At 36.0% G+C, this 12533-nt stretch overlaps 3 protein-coding genes across 4 annotated transcripts in view; 2 read left to right on the top strand and 1 right to left on the bottom strand.

Moving 5' to 3' along the window:
- Positions 1-5258: 5258 nt before the first annotated feature.
- Positions 5259-7627, top strand: LOC104592471 (palmitoyl-monogalactosyldiacylglycerol delta-7 desaturase, chloroplastic-like). Its single transcript, XM_010251855.3, has 5 exons — positions 5259-6097; positions 6231-6371; positions 6461-6601; positions 7037-7143; positions 7222-7627. Exons 1-5 carry the CDS (start codon positions 5537-5539, stop codon positions 7418-7420), a joined length of 1149 nt encoding a protein of 382 aa, XP_010250157.2. The 5' UTR covers positions 5259-5536; the 3' UTR covers positions 7421-7627.
- A 299-nt stretch (positions 7628-7926) lies between these two features.
- On the top strand, positions 7927-10324 carry LOC104592470 (uncharacterized). 2 transcript variants are annotated; one of them, XM_010251854.3, is made up of 2 exons: positions 7927-8676; positions 9596-10324. In XM_010251854.3, the coding sequence occupies exons 1-2, from the start codon at positions 8609-8611 to the stop codon at positions 10101-10103; spliced, it is 576 nt and encodes a 191-aa protein (XP_010250156.1). In that variant the 5' UTR covers positions 7927-8608; the 3' UTR covers positions 10104-10324. The 2 variants fall into 2 exon arrangements, with proteins under 2 accessions (XP_010250156.1, XP_088749734.1); XM_088893608.1 differs by having other exon boundaries at positions 9525-10324.
- A 187-nt stretch (positions 10325-10511) lies between these two features.
- Positions 10512-12533, bottom strand: part of LOC104592469 (uncharacterized) — a 77682-nt gene continuing 75660 nt past the window's right edge. The window contains exons 18-20 of the mRNA XM_010251853.3: positions 12348-12421; positions 11706-11759; positions 10512-11630 (exon numbers count right to left, since the gene is read on the bottom strand). Coding sequence (XP_010250155.1) covers positions 11330-11630; positions 11706-11759; positions 12348-12421 — 429 coding nt within the window. The 3' untranslated portion in view covers positions 10512-11329. The remainder of the gene's footprint in view (positions 11631-11705; positions 11760-12347; positions 12422-12533) is intronic.

Below are 12533 nucleotides of genomic sequence, written 5' to 3'. Positions count from 1 at the left end.
TGCATAGGCCCCGTTCTTTTTTTTTCTTGAAGTGGGGGTGGATAAGTTGGTAATTACAAAGGAAATTAAATATATCTATTTTTATTGTTTGGTATCAGTGGGTATTACAGGAAAAAAAGGATTCTTAAGCGACTCATTTAACTGAAAAATAATACATTTCTCGGGTAATTTATTTATTTTTGCGTGTCAAAAATGACTAATACTTGATGCAATAATAGTCCTTTCAGACACTTTTTTGAATAAATTGGTCACTTTACATCTTTAGTTTCATGGGTCGAGTAGCCTAATTTGGTTGGCCTAATCCATTTTAAGTCGGGCTTGGACATGATTTTAGGCCCACAATCTTGAGTTCAGGTTTGGGCCCAAAACACTAAGTCGGACCTTTTTTAGACTGGACTTAGGTTTTTTCAAAAAAGCATAGGCCTGAGCATGATTTGATAATATTATATATATATATATATATATATATATAATGTCTTTTCTTTGTTTCTCTCATCTTTTTCAACTAGTAGTGAGATCTTTCATAATTTTTGGGTTTTGAGGTCTTTTAATATAATAAAATAATGTTTATTAAATAAAAAAAAATTCAAAATTTTGGTCGGGCCCAAACATGATCCCAGGCTTTACTGGGTTTTATATGAGGGCTGGGCTTGGGTTCAATACAGAGACAAAACCAAGCCCAAACTAAAAAGTCTATTACACAAGGAATAAAAGAAGATTAGTAAGTACTCTTATCTGAAAAGTGTTAATTAAGTGTGTTTACCCAAATAAACCATTTACCAAGACGTGAATGAGGCCATAATGCCAGAAAGGAAGAGCTTTGACCAATATTCAAACTCATGGCGAAATTTGATGAATACCACCTGATCTGATTTGTTACCATGATGTCATTAATAACCGCTATTGCTATCTATATTATTATAAAAAGCGGTACTCGTCTTGATTTTGATTCAGGTCATGAAAGTTAACTTTTATATAAATATCAACTTACACCTTACATGTCTCTACACTAATCTACGAGAATACATATAAATAGTTATTCAGATAATTCTAGTAATTAATGTGATTATAAGGTAAAATCAATCTTAAAAAATAAGGTTATGTTTGGATAAGTTTCGCTTTTTCAAAACATAGAAGCACGAAATATGTTTTATACTTTTTATTTTGTGCTTTTGCAATTTGGTGAATATTATTTTTAAAATTAAGAGTTTGAAGTGTTTGTGTTTGGTTGCTTTATCACAGAAAGGGAGGAACCCACCAATGCGGGATCTAAGGGAGGGGTTTTATCACAGTTGTTGCTTTATCATATATGACATGATAAATTCCACCAGTTGTCTCATAACCTATGGTTATGCCATGCGACACAAATTTTGTTATGTAACATATATACATTTGTACTTTATGCATTATGATTTGGCTCAAAGTGTAAAGTAAAAGAGTTAAATAATCCAAAACGACTTCATGCACAAGTATTTTTGCTTTTGGTTGTTTTTGTTCAAAAAAACACGCATTACCAAATACTGAAATTTTGTGACACCTGTCAACCTGTCACAAAATATCCTCAACCTACCCTTAAAATGATTTAAACAAAATTCTAAAGTAGCTGTCAATATTTATTGAATGTGGTCACTGGTCACAGATATAAGCGAAACAAAAGAAAAATGTAATTTCGGAGGCACTAAAAGGCCAATTCCCATATAATCCTCCTTGGTTCATTCATTGGTGCTGACTACTACTAATAAGTTCAAAGGTATCATATAATCAAATCCATCCAATTAACTTATTACAAAAACACAACCAAGATTCTTCACCCATTGGGACCTCACCTAGCTAGTGATCCAACTAGAAGATCATCTCTCCTTCCACTTGTTGATTAGGTTGTGTTTGGTTGCAGTGCAATTTTATTTGCATTAGTATAAATGTATAGGAGTGCAAATAAAAAAAAATGCAAATTTTGGTTTAATTTTGTTTTGGGTTTTACTTTATTTTATTTTGGAATTTATTTTATTTTATTTTTATTGCAACCAAACAAGGTAGGGTAAATTTTGAAACAAAATAAACCAAAGCTTATATCTAAATCATTTGCACTACCATAGTTTTGCATTAGTGCCAATAAATTTGTACTGCAACCAAACACAGCCTTAAGAGATAAAGTTTCAGGCTATGAAATGTTTCAATGGTAGATTAGGCGCTTGGACTAGGTTTAATACCTGAATAGGATTAGGATATTTGTGCAGCTAAAAATGTTTCAATGATAGATTCTACTAAAGAAGCAGATTGAAAAGGTTGTTACCCAAAGTGGCAGCTCATACTCGAACCTGCATTTTCATGATTATCATAATTAAAAAATAAAAATAAAAATATTTTAGAAAAGATAGAAAATTTGTAGGGAAAAGATAGATTTTACCCATATTGCCCCCCTAATGCTCAATTAACTTAGAACATCTCAAGTGAAGACCCATCGGACCCACCACCTATATTTTATTTTCCCCATAATATACTATAATATTCATATTATATTATTATTATAATAATAGTTCATTAACTATATTATTCATTATCATCTTATAGTGCTATTAATAATTACTTATATTAATTATTATAACTAATTATTTAGAATATTATTTACCAATTATAATATTATAATGAAACCAATAATTATTTATATTAAATAGTATTATAAATTATGAATAGTAATGATATAATATTAATAGAATATTCGTAATACTAATATTATAATATAATCATATAATGTTACCAACATTATAAATTAATGGTTAATATTATAATATTCATTATAATATGTTATAGTAATATTATAATAGAAATTAATTAATTACAATATTAATTATCATCATACAGTTTCATTAATTATTAATTATTAATAATATTTCATTAATTAATAATAATAATAATTCATAATTAAGTAATAATTAATTATTAATCAATCATTATTAATAGTAGTTAATTAATTATTAATAATAGTTATTAATTAACCATAATAATAATTAATTATTATTACTTATTATTAATTAATTAATCAACTATTATTAATAATAGTTAATTAATTGTTAGTAATAAATATTAATTATTAATAATAAGCATTAATTAATTATTAATTAGTGATTAATAATTAATGAATTAATCATTAATTTATTATTAATTAATTACTAATAATAATTAATATTAGGTAATATTTATTATAATAATTTTTAATATTGTTTCTTTATTGAATTATATAGATAAATAAAAATTCTCTTATATGGAGTTAAATTGGACATTTGACATTTTTCAAAATTCATAATTCAGAATTCAGAACAATATTCTCTACATTAAGAGTTCAGAAGAAAGGAAAGTTCGCCAATACCAATATACCTCTTAATGTAATTAATTATTGCACTTCCAGAGGTCAAACGTCAGATCAATCGAACAAGCCCTTAATATCTAATGTGTGACCTTGTTGATCAGTTCAAATGGTCCAATGATTCAATTTGTTAGGTCACCATTTGTTGATTAACTCAATGATTTTTTTTTTTTTTTGTAGGCAAGAAGTGTGGTGGTGAAATGGACCTAGAATCTTGGTCAGGTGATGGGTCAACCAGTTCAAATGGCAAGCAGTGTGGTGGTCAAATGGCCGATTCAATGATAAGATAAAAAAACATTAATAAAAGACCAATGCTTTAAAAACTAACCGGAATTGCATTACATTATTCTCTAGATCAAATAAGTCAAGTTATGATGTCATAAATCAAATAGTAAAAATGAAAAATACAAAAAAATCATATTTTGTAGAAAATTTGGGTGTCTCTCTAATATTACATATTCATCATATTAAAAAATATATATACAATAAATGAGAATTATTGTTATTATGATGGAATGACTAAAAATAAAAAAAAAACAAAATAAAAAGAGAATTGATATTAGATCATGACTTGTTGACCAGGGCAAATAGTTAAATACTTCAACCATTCAAGTGATTGGGTTGCTGATAAAGTCAATAATTTTATTTTATTTTTTTATTTTTGCAGCAAAGATTGGATTGAAACCGTCTCAGAAATCTATGCAAGTCGATTACAAATTACAAACATTGATATATATGAAGATAGTAAGATTTGAAGTTCTATGGATTCTAATAAAAACATTGAAATTATTATTATTATCTAAAATTGCCTTATACAATGCATATATACTTTACTCATAAATAGATCTTCCTCTATTATTTGTTCTAATCTAACTTGATGTGGCAAATATTTCCATCAAGAGTTTTTGTGCTTATTAAATGCCCTAACTATCAACATACTTTTATATTCACTTATTGAAAAAGCTCAATCTCATTTCATATATTTATCTATACTATATAAATCACATACCTATCATAATGTCGGTACAGTTCCCAAATTTTAAATCCAAATACTATATATAAGGGAGAATGACCGTTCAGCACACCTTAAGAATTCTTAACCTCACAATACTATTGGATAGGTGCACTCGAAATTGATGTCAATACACAGGCAGGTATTGGTATTTTAGGATGAGGATTGTGTAATATTGAAGTAAGATTCAGATCCGCGATATATACACTTTTCCGTTATATATAATATTTACTTGGATATGAGGATAGCACGTACTATTACTAGTTTCAGCTAAACATAAAACAAATTTTTATCTGTCTCCAACAACGGATGTTCATGGTGTGAACAACATATGTGCACCCTGATTCACATGTCCCAGTCCTCCCAAAAAAATCTAGAATGACCACAGAAATTTTCATTTTATTTTATTTCTTTTTGAATTGAACTTGCCGTAATTTTCTACTTTCTGAAGACCATATATAGAAAGTGAATGCAAAAATACCAAACTCAGCTGCTGAAAGGCTGAAACCGGCCTAAGCATTTAAATAATGTTTGAAACCAAAGAAAACCTACTTTCCTTTCCATTCCATTCCATGTGTTTATTGAAATTCTACGTTTCTCTCATCTTCTTGTTTTGCTTTTTAGGTTTCCTTTTTTGATTGTGGTTTGGACTTGGCTACTGATCCGATGTTATCATCAACCCAATATTCCGGCCCACACCACATGAATCCATTCAAATGGGCACTTGCTCTCTGCTCTCTCTCTCTCTCTCTCTCTCTCTCTCTCTCCATTTTTCTACGTTTTTGATGCGTCATGGGCTCATGGCCCACTTCTTATTCACTCCACTCCTCATATTTATCTTTTTGATTGATTTCATGGGCCGAAGTCAAGTGGCACCACCTTATCACCACTAGCGCCACGTTGGTGTTGTTTTCTCACCTCCAGTCTCCAGCTCTGCCATGAAATAAACGTATCTCGCTCGCTCCGCTCTGCTCGTCCTCCTCTCTCTCTCTCTCTCTCCCACTCCCACTCTCACACGTCTGGGATGAAATGGGGTTTTTGGAAAGAGACCCCCCCTCCAGCCTAGCCATGAATCCGTTCCTAAAACAGTAAAACCCATTATTTTATTTTATTTTTTTAATTCAATCTACTCACCGATACAACCGTACTTATAGCCGTTCATGGCTCTCTTAGCAGCATCATCCAATGTCAGATTCAATCTCTCTTCTCCCTCCGTCCCTCCAACTGCGCTGCCCAGACCATCTTCAGTATGTGCTTTTGGTGGGGCTCTACGTCTCCATGCCTTCAAAGTATCTGGAGGGGAGAATGTGGGGGGCAGGAGGAGGAGGACCCTCTTCGTCTCCGACATTACCAGCCACCGCCGGAGACACAGAGGAACGAGGCCATTACTGGTTGCGGCAGCGGCTGCGGCTGAGGATAAATTTGGGAGGATTCTGTTGTCTGATGTGGTGGTGAAGCAGAGGAGGAGGGTCTACTTTGGAAGGAAGTGGAATTCCCTGGATGTGGCCACGGCAGGGGTAGTGTTGGCGATGCATGTTCTGTGCTTATTTGCGCCTTTCACTTTCAATTGGGGAGCGTTCTGGGTGGCTGTGGCGCTCTATGTGGTGACTGGATTATTCGGAATCACTCTTTCTTTCCACAGAAACCTTTCCCACAGGAGCTTTAAGCTTCCTAAATGGCTTGAATATTTCTTTGCCTATTGCGGAGTTCAGGCCCTCCAGGTGAGAGAGTGACGCTCCGAGCATATTCAGTGACTACCTATTTCATTTTTAAGCTCTTCTCTTCTGCTTTGAAAAACGAGTTATGCGGTTATGCCTTTCTTTTCCCTAGTTAATGTATTTTCATGAGTCGCAGGGGAACCCAATGGATTGGGTGAGCACGCACAGGTACCACCACCAGTTCTGTGATTCAGATAGAGACCCGCATAGTCCCATTGAAGGGTTTTGGTTCAGTCACATGAGCTGGCTCTTCGACACCAGGTCTGTTGTTGAGAGGGTAAGAGATTCTCTCTTTCAATATCTCTGTTTCTTTCCAATATAACATATGATTTGATGGGTCTGCTAATTCTAAGAAGTATTCTGCAGTGCGGAGAACCCAATAACGTTGGGGATTTGCAGAAGCAACCCTTCTACAGGTTCCTTCAGAGGACGTATATCGCTCATCCGATTGCACTGGGGGCTGTCTTATATGCAGTGGGCGGATTTCCCTACCTAGTCTGGGGCATGGTAAGGATATCACCACCTTTCTTTCTGTTTATTCAGCACTTAAGCCCATCTTGTATGAAAAGAGCAATTCTAACTTTGAAAACCTTTATCTTCCCTGGTCATACTCAAACGTCATACCTTGAAAAGATTGCTTATTTCTACTGTTTAGTGAATCAAGGCCCTGTTGGCCTGGTCCCATCTCATTCATGGTGTGCCTCGAGTCCTTTATCTCTTGTATTATTAGTCCAGACCATTCAAATTGGGGGGCCAGCTCCATTTTGAACCTTAAATTGAGTTTTCAGACCATGGGCTGAGGGTGTCCTCCTCCACTGATTCAGCATGTGAGTTTGTGGATCTGTCTATCGTCCACTAGTTAGGATTAGACATTGTTGGTTTAACTGTTAAAGTTCAAAATGTGAAGATATTTCCTCCAGATAACTTCAGCAAATAATGCAGGGTGCGAGGATTGTGTGGGTTTATCACATCACCTGGCTAGTGAATTCAGCTTGCCATGTTTGGGGACAGCAGGCTTGGAACACTGGAGATTTATCGAGGAACAATTGGTACTGGATCGTCAACCAACTTTGTTCATTCTCAATTCATTTGAGTTCCTTCTCATTTGTGAGCTTGGATGTGTGCAGGTGGGTGGCCTTGCTAGCATTTGGAGAGGGATGGCACAACAACCACCATGCCTTTGAGTACTCTGCCAGACATGGACTAGAGTGGTGGCAGCTCGACATTACTTGGTATACGGTGAGACTTCTGCAAGCTATTGGATTAGCAAAAGATGTGAAGGTGCCAACTGAGAGTCAGAAGCAAAGAATGTCTTTTAACAATTGAAGTAATGTGATCATATGAGGCCGAGCTTTGCATGTTTCTATGACCTGGTTCACCGCGACATTGGATGAATCTCCTTCAGGGGACAGAACTTTGATTTTGTTTCACTGTGTTTGCGCATCTCTGCTCCCCAAGTTGGTTATAAGGAGTTGTTGATCATGTAATGAAAAGAAAAATAATAATGAAGTAAAGAAAAACGTATGAATTTTACTCTTTTTCCTATCATAAGTGAGCAAGCCAAATACTGAAGAAATCCATCCTCCAATGCCTATTTCCTGGATTTCTTGGTCCAGGTGCTTGAATTTCTTTCTGGATTCAGTTTGACAAAATCCCATTCCGGATTAGAAATAAAGTTGGAACTTGGTTTAAGTGTTTCTGGATTACAATGTTTGGGTCCAGTATAAGCCTTCACTTACTGAGTGTCAGCATCATTTGAATTCTGAGAAATCTGGGCATAAGCAAAACTCGGTTCCATATCTTCTCTGCTCAGTGATCCAAAAAGTGCAGGTTGTCAAAGCCAATTAAGATGATTATTCACCACCCCCAGCATGATCTGATCTCTTGTTTGGTCCAATTCCACAAGCTTAAAATCCAGATCAAATGCTTTAATGACATACCGAAACTACAGTATGATTATTTGTCTTCTCGTTGCAATTAGCAAAGTCGGGAACGGACTGAAACAAGTTGTTGGGACTTGGGAGAGATGTCAAACATGATGGTGATGAATTCAGGTCTCTGCAACTGCAAGGTCGAGATAGCGAGAGACCCATTGGTGGTGGTTCCTAATTGTCCTGGCTACCCGACCACCTCCATTAAATGGCTCATCGCCGACCATCTCCAAGCTTGCGAGGACCTAACCTCCGTCTCCCTCCGCCGTCCCTTCAACAGGAACAGGGGCTACCTTATCAACCCTAACCCCCAGAAGGAGATCTAAGACCGCGTCTTCCGCTTACTCTTCCGCGTAGACCCAACTGCCTTCTCCCTACTTGTAGAGCCTCTCGTCAACCTTCTTTTCACCCGACTCTCCACCGGCGGAGTTTGTCTTCGAGGACTTCGGCTTCCGATTTCTTTACGTCGGCCACTCACCCTCTCACCCTCCTCCTTCCTTCGAGGCAGCTCCACTATAACGTCCTGGACGACTTCTCTCATCGACGATGTGAAAGGAGAAGCTTTCTTCCGTCTCTCTCATCAATGTGTCTCGCGAACTCCAGAATCCAGATTTCCAGGAACCGGAAAGTCTTTCCTTGGCTCTGTTACTGGTAATTTATTATGTATATAATAAATTTCTGTTATTCGGTTTTTTTGTTTAACTGAATTTTCAATCCTGAAAATCGAAACTGAAACCGAAATCTAAATTTTTTAAAATCGAATTAATTAAATAAAAAAAATCAAATAAATCAAAACCGAAAATTTTGGTACGGTTTTTCAGTTTTAACCAAACAATGCTCGCTCCTACATAAAGTGATTAGACCAGGTAAATCACCTACATGTTTGCATGTACACCATGCAAGAGCAGTAGAAATATTCAGTGCTTGTTTAGGTGGTTTATCTTTAGGGTGAACTAGAAGAGATCCGGGTGATGCACGGGCTGCTGTTAAGAGATGCCCCTATTAAAGGAAACCGGACAAGACCGTGATCACACCATTCTGTCTTTTACAACCATACATTGAGAATATCTCCATACTTAAAATGCTTTTTTTTTTTCAATGGGAGATATTACCGATGCAAGGCTGTAAGGGAATGTACCACCCGTGTGAGCACGGTCTTGAGAACTGAATCCTATTATATTCAGATTCGGTTGTAATTAGCTCCTGTTTTTTCCTTGGGTAAAATTACAAAGACCCCCTGTACTTTGTTCTGTGACAAAGACCCCCTTGTACTATGACTGTGAGACAAAGACCCCTTGACCATTAAGTCAGATAATGGAATGAGTTAAATTATCAAAATACTCCACTAAATTTTTTCTATTTTTTTTTGCCCTTTTTCTCTTAAAACCTATTTAACCTATTCACTGACTGATTTGATTCAGGCAATGAAGCCTAGATACAGATTTTATATATATATTGTTATTTCTGATTCTGATCAATTCTCTCTATCCTATTTTGAGGAGTGTATCTCTGCTCTTTCTTTGATCCCATTTGGTATGCCTCTTCTACATTGCAATCTTGAAATGGTTAGTTTGATTAAGAGTGGAGCAATGGAAATTTTCCACAAAGCCAAGGCTGTTTGTCTCCGGAGCCACCACGAGAAGTACCTCTTCGTCGAGGAAGACAAAGAATCGGTGTCCCAAGACCGCAATGGTTCGTCTTGGAACGCCAAGTGGGGTGTTGAATTCATTGAAGGGGGGAACTATGTTCGTCTCAAGAGCTGCTATGATAGAAATCTCACTGCCTCTAATGAGGCCTTCCTTCTTGGAATGACCGGGAAGAAGGTTCTTCAGACTACACCCAGAAAGCTGGATTCCTCCGTCAAGTGGGAGCCCATCAGGGGAGGGTTTCAAGTTAAGCTCAAGACTCGCTACGGCAACTTCTTGCATACAAATGGCGGTGTTCCTCCTTGGAGGAATTCCATCACTCACGACATCCCTCACAAAACTGCAACTCAAGATTGGATCTTATGGGATGTTGATGTCGTTGAAATCCATATCAATTCCCCCGTTCATCCAGTACATGGGAGGTCTTTGTAATTTACCCTTTTGTTTTTAGTTTTTTTATTCAATTCAAAACAAGCAAGGGGTTAGGAAGCAAAAGAGAGTAAGCCCATGCGGACAACTGCACTTTAGAATATGGTATTTATTTCGGTCGTCATGACCGGATATCATGATTTGGTTACTTTTTCACTGTTCAAATAAATGGTTGCAAAAATGACCGAAAAAATAAAGAATTGCCAAAATACAATGTGGCGTTGATCTGATTGTTCTGAGTTTTGGCCTGTTTAATCTCTTAATTGAGCGCTAATCAGTGTCAGTGGTGGATGCTAATCATCTGAACATGGAAATGTGACATGTGAGGACGTTTAGGTGGGCAAGGCCATTCTGCAGTTGCTGTAGACCTAAAACGAAGAATGGTTTAACCAACTCATAAAAGAAAAGGAATTTCAACATGAGATAGAAACCCACGTTCTCATTATTATCGTCAGTTTACATCAAAACTCATTATTTCAACGAACAAATAAACATTCAAATAATATGAAATGAATTGTACATTGGTGATCTTTACAGAATAGAAAAACTTACAAAACCCACCAACAAAGCCATTGGATGTAACCGGACCACCAGTACGATTGATATAAATAATCAACCGTTTTAACTTTCAAACAGAAAAAATAAAAATAAAAATAAAATAAAAAAATTAACAGCCATAAATTGATCATCTTGCCCTGTCCAAAACTTCTCCAGCAACATCCTTAGGGTCATCAGGGTACATATACCAGTAATACCTCTTGCAAAACCAGAAAACATGTTAACTAGGAAACTCAGACTTAACAACTACAAAACTGCACGGGCAATTATCTCCTTTGATGAATACCTGCAATACATCGTTCCCAACCTCTAAATCATGAATCGATAACTGATCAATGATATTACTGCATCTGGGACTCTGTAGCTGGCAAGTGACATAATTTGGTTGGGATGTTATTCTCCCCAAGTGCATCCAAGGACTGATTTTCTGGTTTCTCCAGTTTGGATACATAAAGAACATTAAATAATCAAAATGAAAATCAATTGAGTTGATGCTGTTCCCATTCTCCATTAACTATGAGGCCTTTAGCTGGTACCAACAAGCCAGTAACCAAGAAATCCTTGATGTTAGAAGGAATCTTTGAACTAATTGACGTGTTTGGAATTATAGATGTTAGCTCTACTCTGGTGGAATCTTTTAGCTGAACCAATGTAATCTCAACCTAATCCTGCTAGTCAAAAGCTGGTTGTGAATCCATGCAAAGATGAACCAGTTTCCTCTGGTACTGCCCAAAATATTCACCAACTGCAATTACATCTTCATGCTCAGGATCCAGGTAAGGCAAAACCGACTTTTGGTTTTCAACTGATGACCTTAAGAGATCATCTGGATTTTCTGATTTGGAAGCAATTTCTCTGTTAATTTCATGGCAAGCGAGTAAGAACATAGCAGCTGTGTCTGGCTGCTGTGCATCACGAAGTACAGCTAATGCCTCTTGTAATGCACCAGCTGCAACATACAGTATCAAAGCCCTGCATATTTAGATTAGAGTAGCAGTTTAGCTTTATAGTTACAATGGCACAGCTGAAAACTTCATAATGCATTACCTCCAGATGTTATGCTCTGCATGAAGGACATGATCAGCCCATCTCTGCAACACCCTGTAAGATCAAAATATATCAAATAGTCACACTCTTACCCATTGTCAAAGGATTAAATCAATCTTATGCATTTGGTGTAATATGCTGAGATTGCAATTGACAATTTTATCCAGAAAGGAGTTTGCTGACCTCAATGTCCAATAGATAAGATTGAAAACCCTATTTGCTAAAGCATGAACAACCAATATAAGAAAATGTTTAATTACATGTATATAATTTATAATATATCTACTGATTCTTCTGAATGCCCAACTGGTTACTTCTAAGACTTAAACATGCCAAACTTTGCAGCCAAAATCTTAGAATCTTCTCATTGTTATTCAACTGAAAACTACTTCATGATGAAAGGGGATACCTAAATTTCTTTTTCCTGGAAAGTATCTTCCAAGCCTGATGGGCTTTGTACAGCATATAATCACAGTGTTTATAAATTGAAATGGATGCATATATTGCGCTTCCATTCAGGTGACAACATTTTCAAATTTCCAATGCACATAGAAGTTGCAAACCAACAACAGAAAACTTGAAAAGAAGATTGTTACATAGAACAACTTATCAGTATAAATTGAGAAAAAAGCAGAAATAAACCTTGCATAATCAGATCCCTGTAAATGGGTAGCAGCTAAAGTTGCTGCATCTGTCCAGAATCCAGCATCTTGTAGCTGCAGAAAGAGATAAGATTAATTAGAAACCAACTATATAGGTAATCCACAATGGCAGCAATAACACACAAAAAATAATAATAAATCCCAGTTTGTGAGATGGCTTAATATT

The sequence above is a fragment of the Nelumbo nucifera genome, chromosome 8 (genome assembly GCF_055504915.1).
Source record: "Nelumbo nucifera cultivar China Antique chromosome 8, China Antique-T2T, whole genome shotgun sequence".
Lineage (NCBI taxonomy): Eukaryota > Viridiplantae > Streptophyta > Magnoliopsida > Proteales > Nelumbonaceae > Nelumbo > Nelumbo nucifera.
This window is presented reverse-complemented; position numbering and strand designations above follow the sequence as displayed.

Coding starts and splice junctions, on each gene's coding strand:
- LOC104592471 (XM_010251855.3), top strand. CDS start 5,537: ATGGCTCTCTTAGCAGCATCATCCAATGTCAGATTCAATCTCTCTTCT. Junction 6,098..6,230: donor GCGGAGTTCAGGCCCTCCAG/GTGAGAGAGTGA, acceptor CATGAGTCGCAG/GGGAACCCAATGGATTGGGT. Junction 7,144..7,221: donor GATTTATCGAGGAACAATTG/GTACTGGATCGT, acceptor GGATGTGTGCAG/GTGGGTGGCCTTGCTAGCAT.
- LOC104592470 (XM_010251854.3), top strand. CDS start 8,609: ATGTGTCTCGCGAACTCCAGAATCCAGATTTCCAGGAACCGGAAAGTC. Junction 8,677..9,595: donor TTTCCTTGGCTCTGTTACTG/GTAATTTATTAT, acceptor TGAAATGGTTAG/TTTGATTAAGAGTGGAGCAA.